At 52.1% G+C, this 7,896-nt stretch overlaps 1 protein-coding gene across 1 annotated transcript; it reads left to right on the top strand.

Moving 5' to 3' along the window:
- Positions 1–4,049: 4,049 nt before the first annotated feature.
- Positions 4,050–7,691, top strand: LOC127323781 (uncharacterized). Its single transcript, XM_051351899.2, has 2 exons — positions 4,050–6,973; positions 7,068–7,691. Exons 1-2 carry the CDS (start codon positions 4,138–4,140, stop codon positions 7,532–7,534), a joined length of 3,303 nt encoding a protein of 1,100 aa, XP_051207859.1. The 5' UTR covers positions 4,050–4,137; the 3' UTR covers positions 7,535–7,691.
- Positions 7,692–7,896: the final 205 nt, after the last annotated feature.

Raw genomic sequence — 7,896 nt, 5'->3', positions numbered from 1 at the left:
TTACTTTTAGATAACCTGTAGTTGCTTTAATATGCATGCTTGTTTGTTTGTTTGTTTGGTAAAGGGCCATTCACCATCCATATAAAAATGCTTATAGAGACATAAAGATAAAAAGACAGTGATGTCTAGTGTTTATTAAGAGAACAAAATCCTGAAATTAGGGAGGAAAATATTGTCCCCAACCACTAGATCTTGTGCTTAGGGGACACTGAGTGACCCCATCAGCAAGCCTGAAACCATCACACAGTAATCTATTCAAATTTTCAGGTATCTTAACATTATGGTGAGTAAGCTTCAATGCACACATGAAAAGGTCTTGTAGAGATCGATGTGGATGTGACCCTTATTGGTTTTGCTCCAAAGTGCACGACAATACAGTCTTTTCCCCAAGTTTTATAGGGAAAGAAACACGGTGTAGTGCTGAGTGAACCACCAAGGTGGTGTGGCAGTCCACATCCTGCTGATGAATACTGACACCGGCTCCGGCTGATTTTATCTCCAAGCACGGCCTTCTAAAGTTTCTTAATTTTTCTATTTATGTGGATAGGATATATGGATTTTAGTTTGCTCCTGCAAATTATGGTGATTTGTAGGGCAATGAAGTCGGCATGATTAACCTCCTAACCCGCTTTGGGGCTACTCAATGTAGTAACCAAGGAAAAAAATAGCGCGCTATAACAAAATAGCGTGGGTCTAAAAATACGCTATTAGCATATTATAGCGTGCTATTAACGCGAATAGCGTGTTATAGCGCCGAAATAGCGTAGCGTCGGCTCTTCAGATATGCTATAACGTGCTATTAGCGTTAGAATAGCGCGCTATTTTTTTCCATGGTAGTAACACGTGGAGAGCTAAAAAGAAAAGTTATTAGAAGATTCGTTTTTAGAGATCATTTGATCCTCAAACTTTGGCTTTCATTGATTTAACATATGTCCCAATTAGATCTCTTGCTCTGTCATGCTGTGGAGCTCCTAATACTCCAAAAATCAGTGTCAAAGTTTACAAACCATGAATGCTCTAGCCAATGTAATATCATTAATCTGAGCTTAGTTATGTTCTTGTCCTGTTGAAAAATTAAGGCTGCAAAATCATAGCAACCTATCGTCGCAAAAGACTCCGAGGCAGACAGATGCCCTCAATCTCAGTAACTTGGGTCCAGCAGTGGTCAGGCTAGAAACTTGGATTGCTACCACTTTAGGTACTGCACTTTAGAAGCAAGAAGTGACTTTCTGCAGCTATCTTTAGCTGCTGCCTTGTGCTGTCAATAGAATGTTCCTATCTTTACAGCGGTCATCAGGGGTAAAAATTACTAAATCCGTTAGTACATTTACCTTTTGACGTGTTAGCTAGGCTATACAACTTTTGGTGGGTAACTCTTGAACAGGTTCATCTGCTGCAATAGTTTACTGCAGATGGCACACTGTTCCGAACTGAAACCAAAAGGTAACTGAATCTGGTAAAAAGGTAATTAAGACAAGCAAGTGTTAAGTATTGTTGCATAGTACTGTGATTCATGAACTGCACTTTTATCCATTCTGCATCATTTTTTAACTACGCTAAGTACCGCGGTCTCTTAGCAGCAGAATGTTCTTCTGCACTGACACTGACAGGAGTCACATTCGGTAATTGTAATAACAAAACAATCATGGTCAGCTTTTGACAATGTACCATCTGCAGAAGAAATTCCCGGATTGGATCTATCCAAGCTCGTAAAGTTCGATCGGCCATGTTCTGTAACTTTTTTTAAGTTAAACGAGATCAGATCTTGGCTGCAACTAGGCCTGGAAAATGCCCTGTGTCAGGGAACTAACGGAAGAATGAGATGTAAAAGAACATGCATTACAGCTCGAGCAAGGTACGAGTTTTATCTTAATCAAAAGCGCGATAAGCCGGCCGTCTAGAACTTAACCATGTGCCTGCTATCTCCATCCATGTTGCCCTCACTCACAGCGCCAGGCATTCACCTTGCCATCCTTCTTGAGCTCTGATGGGATCTGAATCCGAACCACTCTCCGTCTTCCCATGATGCTCCAATGCCGCCGTGTAACCCCCATTACTCAAAGCGCTGTGATTTGTGAGCCATGTGTAACACCTAATATGTCCCCTAACCTCATGTGGCAGAATGCTTAACCTAATGCATGCTAGTATAACTTGTAGATGATTTACCTAATGGCTAATGCATGTGAAAAGATTTGACCAAAGGCATGTTGTAACTAATAGAGGTCATGCTCTTGTGGTGGTAGTGTTACCTACTTCTTGTTGGATGGCATTGACTAATTAACTGCATGTTATAGGCTAACACAAGGCTAGTTTGGGATCATACATGGCCGGGTGGGTCTTGAAGATTTAACTAACCAACCTAAGGATATGTTTTACATAATAAACTACCATACCAGAATTCTACTCAAAGACATGTACATGTTCTTGCCAAAAGATGAAAATTTTCGACCGCGTCTCTTCTTTTCGAATACTTTCCAGGGCTTTGCCTCCTAGTAAGTATTTTATCCCTGCTAATACGCTAACCTTTTACTGGCCATGTGCACCCAAAGATTCCTGCCTCACCGGCTCATTTTGTTTAACACACAAAAACCTCTGATGATGCCTATGATGAGTTCACTTCACAGGCAGTAACAATAGTTTTTGTTTTCGGTCTCTTCCGAAAGTCAGGCATGTGATGTGAACATGCGCTTTGAACCTCGCGAAAATAGTACAGCATGGAAGCTGCAGAGAGAGTAATTTAGGTAATCCTCTGGATTAGATTAACTGGTGGTGGTATTCCATGTCCATGTGCAAACGGTGTAAGAATGTGCTGGTGGTAGCAGGGAAGATGCTTGGAAATTTTTCTGCGTCAAGTGCTGCAGACAATACTACACGGAGAGGAACATGACAGAGAGCAGCGTCCGTGACATTCTGATTCTGCTGCTGTAAGTTTTGCAGATCTGAGAAAGCTGCAGGAGGAGAAGAAGAAGGGGAAACGATGGACGCGGCGCTGCAGATATACGATTGGTTGCTTGCTGCTAAGTAGATCATCAGTCCCAACGAGGTTAGATTGCCAAGAACGCAGAGCATGTTCCACCTGCATGACTGCATCACTGCCGCAACACTGAATGATGTTTTCTGCAAGGACTCAGACTTCTGAATATCGTCCAGAAGTAAATCATAGGACAGCAGAACGACAGTCAAGAAAACAATACTGGGATTTTCAGTGACAGTGGTCAGAGATATACTGCATAGGACTGCAATTTTGACCGAGCTTAAGGTAAAGTTAGCTAAAGTTACAATTTTGACCGATGCTGTAAAAACAATTCTGGAACAACGCAGAGAATGCAAGCTAAAAAATGTTGCAAAAAGAAATGTCTGAATCACTGAAGACAGGAAGAAACATTGAGAAGGTAAACACTCAGAAGAGAACATGTCAGGGGAAACAGTAAACAAACACCAGCAGCTGCTTAACCTCTGTGCTCTGAGCTTCTGACCACACTGCATCGACGCAGTACAAAAGAACAAAGTTCCACAGGGGCTAGAACACCGTACTTTTAACGATAGATTAAGAAGCTGGGTTACCGAGAGAAAGAGAATTACAACAGCATCATCGCGGCGCGGAACCCGAGCGAGAAGAGATGTTTTTCCTCACTCACATCCTAAGCATGATTAACAATGGCATAAACTAGGGTCAAATGATGACATCAAGAGGCTCCATTGCAATGCAGGCCACTTTCCTCCCGCCTTCCTTCTCAGTTCTCCCTGCTTAAACAAATGATCATATTCCTTCCTCACCCAAAACTCCAAGAACATCTTTTTCTCTTTTTTCGAAAATCAAGTTAACCACTCACTCACACAGACACTCACTGAGACAGTGCACCAAATCAAATCTGTAGGATTAGGAGTACGGGGTACTTTATTAAGAAGAATATCCTGCTAAAAAGCTATGCTAAGCTATGGCTTGCTCGTTCGGATCCAGATCTCCAGGCACAACACAAACCTTTGAGCTATAAACAAATCCCGGGGTTTCCCTCCCACTCTGCAATCCCAATGCCATAGATAGTAGGCGCCACCAGGCCCACCACCACCAAGTCCTCACCTGCCTCGCTCTCTCTCGCTCGCTCGCTCCACGCGCGCCGCGCCAGGCCGCCGGCAATGCCTCCTCCTCCGCGGTTACGCGCCATCGCGACGTGGCTGATCCTCGCGTGCGTCTGCGGCGCGGCTTGCTTCCTGCCGCGTGCCCATGGCGCCAACGACCAGGGCGAGGCGCTGCTGCGATGGAAGCGCTCGCTCACGAACGGCACTGGCGCAGGCGCCGCGCTGGGGACGTGGAGCGACTCGGACGCGAGCCCGTGCCGGTGGACCGGCGTGGCGTGCGACGCGCGCGGCAACGTGGTGTCGCTGATCATCAAGAACGTCGACCTCGGCGGGGCCGTGCCGGCGGGCTTGCTCCGGCCGCTCGCGCCGTCGCTCGAGACGCTGGTGCTCTCGGGAACCAACCTCACCGGCGCGATCCCCAAGGAGCTCGGTGGGTACGCCGCGCTGACCACAGTTGACCTCAGCGGAAACACCCTCTCCGGCGCGATCCCGGCCGAGCTCTGCCGGCTCGCCAAGCTCCAGACGCTGGCGCTCAACACCAACTCGCTGCAGGGCGCCATCCCGGACGGCATTGGCAACCTCACCGCGCTGACGTCCCTCACGCTATACGACAACGAGCTGAGCGGCACGATCCCGGCGACCATCGGGAGCCTGAAGAAGCTGCAGGTGCTGCGCGCCGGCGGGAACCCCGCGCTGAAGGGTCCGTTGCCGTCCGAGATCGGCGGGTGCACCGCCCTCACCATGCTCGGCCTCGCCGAGACCGGCCTCTCAGGCAGCCTCCCGGACACGATCGGCCAGCTCAAGAACCTCCAGACCCTCGCCATCTACACCGCCATGCTGACCGGCACCATCCCCGAGAGCATCGGCAACTGCACCCAGCTCACCAGCCTCTACCTGTACCAGAATTCTCTCACCGGCTCCGTGCCGCCGCAGCTCGGCCAGCTCCGCAAGCTGCAGACGGTGCTCCTGTGGCAGAACCAGCTCGTTGGCACGATACCAACGGAGATTGGTAACTGCAAGGAGCTCGTGCTCATCGACCTGTCGCTCAACGGGCTCACGGGCCCCATCCCGAGGAGCTTCGGCGGGCTGTCCAAGCTGCAGCAGCTACAGCTCAGCACGAACAAGCTCACCGGCACCATCCCATCGGAGCTCTCCAACTGCACGTCGCTCACCGACGTCGAGGTGGACAACAACGAGCTGTCGGGAGAGATCGACATCGACTTCCCGAGGCTACGCAACCTGACGCTGTTCTACGCGTGGCAGAACCGGCTCACCGGCGGCGTGCCTGCCAGCCTGGCTCAGTGTGAAGGCATGCAGTCGCTGGATCTTTCCTACAACAACCTCACCGGCTCCATCCCGAGGGAGCTGTTCGCCCTGCAGAATTTGACCAAGTTGCTGCTCCTCAGCAACGAGCTCTCGGGGTTTATACCGCCGGAGATCGGCAACTGCACAAATCTCTACCGCCTCCGGCTCAACGAAAACCGGCTTTCGGGCACCATACCTGCCGAGATCGGCAAGCTGAAGAACCTCAATTTCCTCGACCTTGGAAGCAACCGCCTCGTCGGCCCTCTGCCGGCGTCCATGTCGGGGTGCGACAACCTCGAGTTCATTGACCTGCACTCCAACTCCCTGTCCGGCGCGCTCCCGGACCAGCTTCCGCGCAGTCTTCAGATCGTCGACATCTCCGACAACCGCCTCACCGGGCTGTTGGGCCCCGGCATTGGGAGGCTGCCGGAGCTGACCAAGCTTAGCCTCGGGAAGAACCGGATCTCCGGCGGCATCCCACCGGAGCTTGGTTCTTGCGAGAAGCTCCAGCTGTTGGACCTCGGCGACAACGTGCTCTCGGGCGGCATCCCGCAGGAGCTGAGCATGCTTCCTTTCTTGGAAATTTCACTCAATCTCAGCTGCAACCGCCTGTCGGGCGAGATTCCGTCGCAGTTCGGCAGCCTGGATAAGCTCGCCTGCCTCGACGTGTCCTACAATCAGCTCTCCGGCAGCCTAGCGCCTCTCGCGAGGTTGGAGAACCTCGTCACGCTCAACATCTCCTACAACGCTTTCTCCGGCGAGCTCCCGGACACGCCTTTCTTCCAGAAGCTCCCGCTCAGCAACATCGCCGGCAACCACCTGCTTGTCGTTGGCGCCGGTGCCGACGAGAACTCCCGGCGGGCGGCCGTCTCGGCTTTGAAGCTCGCGATGACGATCCTCGTGGCGGTGAGCGCGTTCCTCCTTGTGACTGCCACGTACGTCCTCGCCCGCTCGCGCCGCCGGAACAGTAGTGCCATCAACAGTGGCGCCGCTGAGGCGTGGGAGGTGACCCTGTACCAGAAGCTGGACTTCTCGGTGGACGACGTGGTGCGTGGCCTCACGTCGGCGAACGTGATCGGCACGGGAAGCTCGGGCGTGGTCTACCGCGTGGAGCTCCCCAACGGCGAGCCGCTCGCCGTGAAGAAGATGTGGTCCTCCGACGAGGCCGGCGCGTTCCGCAACGAGATCTCGGCGCTGGGCTCCATCCGGCACCGCAACATCGTGCGGCTGCTCGGGTGGGGCGCCAACCGGAGCACCAAGCTGCTGTTCTACACCTACCTGCCCAACGGCAGCCTCAGCGGCTTCCTCCACCGCGGCGGCGTCAAGGGCGCCGCCGACTGGGGCGCCCGGTACGAGGTCGCGCTCGGCGTCGCGCACGCCGTGGCGTACCTCCACCACGACTGCCTGCCCGCCATCCTGCACGGAGACATCAAGGCCATGAACGTCCTGCTCGGCCCGAGCAACGAGCCGTACCTCGCCGACTTCGGCCTCGCGCGCGTCCTGACCGGCGTGATCGAGCCCGGCAGCTCCGCCAAGCTGGACACGTCCAAGCCGCGCATCGCTGGATCGTATGGATACATCGCGCCAGGTATAATTAAACGATCTTCTGATTTATCTAATTTGTTCAAGGGAAATTGTTATTGTGAATTTGTGATTACTAATTGAGATTCTTCTTGGAGCAGAGTACGCGTCCATGCAGAGGATCACGGAGAAGAGCGATGTGTACAGCTTCGGCGTCGTGGTGCTGGAGATGCTTACGGGGAAGCACCCGCTGGACCCAACGCTGCCGGGCGGGACGCACCTGGTGCAGTGGGTGAGGGAGCACACGCAGGCGAAGCGGGCCGTGGCGGAGCTCCTCGACGCGCGGCTGCGCGGCAAGCCGGAGGCGCAGCTGCACGAGATGCTGCAGGTGTTCGCCGTGGCCATGCTTTGCATCAGCCACCGCGCCGACGACCGGCCGGCCATGAAGGACGTAGTCGCGCTGCTCAAGGAGATCAAACGGCCCACCGATAGCGCCGCCGATGACGACGGCAAGGAGCAGCCGTGCGGTGCTCAGGCCGAGCAGCGCTCGCCGGCTCCTCGGAGCGCGCTGCCGCCGATGGGCGGCTCATCAAACTGCTCCTTTGCCATGTCTGATTACTCGAGCTAAGCTGCTTCTTGCAGTTAGTAGATAACAGTCACTAAATGTGTAGAGCTTTTTGAGATATCAGTGAGATCAGTAAATTAGTAGGTAGTTATTCCATGTATTATTACTTACTAAAGTAATATAATGTGACTATTCAAATAGCAGGGAATTTGTCAACATATTTGATTTGTGTATGTAAGGCCAGACGATTAAGTCATGTTCATATCTTGTCTTCAGTGAAGCAAACGCGCCATTTGGTCGAGCTGATGACATTCGTCCGGATGTCACATTTTCAATTCCCAAAAATAAGCAAGAATGTTGGATCATAAATCCACAAGTAGAATTCAATGGCCAAAACTTACTCATCGATTTGGCATTTACTTCGC

The sequence above is a fragment of the Lolium perenne genome, chromosome 7 (assembly GCF_019359855.2).
Source record: "Lolium perenne isolate Kyuss_39 chromosome 7, Kyuss_2.0, whole genome shotgun sequence".
NCBI lineage: Eukaryota > Viridiplantae > Streptophyta > Magnoliopsida > Poales > Poaceae > Lolium > Lolium perenne.
This window is presented reverse-complemented; position numbering and strand designations above follow the sequence as displayed.

Bases quoted from the DNA above. Each gene is read 5' to 3' on its own strand.
- LOC127323781 (XM_051351899.2), top strand. From the start codon at position 4,138: ATGCCTCCTCCTCCGCGGTTACGCGCCATCGCGACGTGGCTGATCCTC. The intron at 6,974-7,067 runs GTATAATTAAAC...TTCTTGGAGCAG, and splicing joins GTATGGATACATCGCGCCAG to AGTACGCGTCCATGCAGAGG.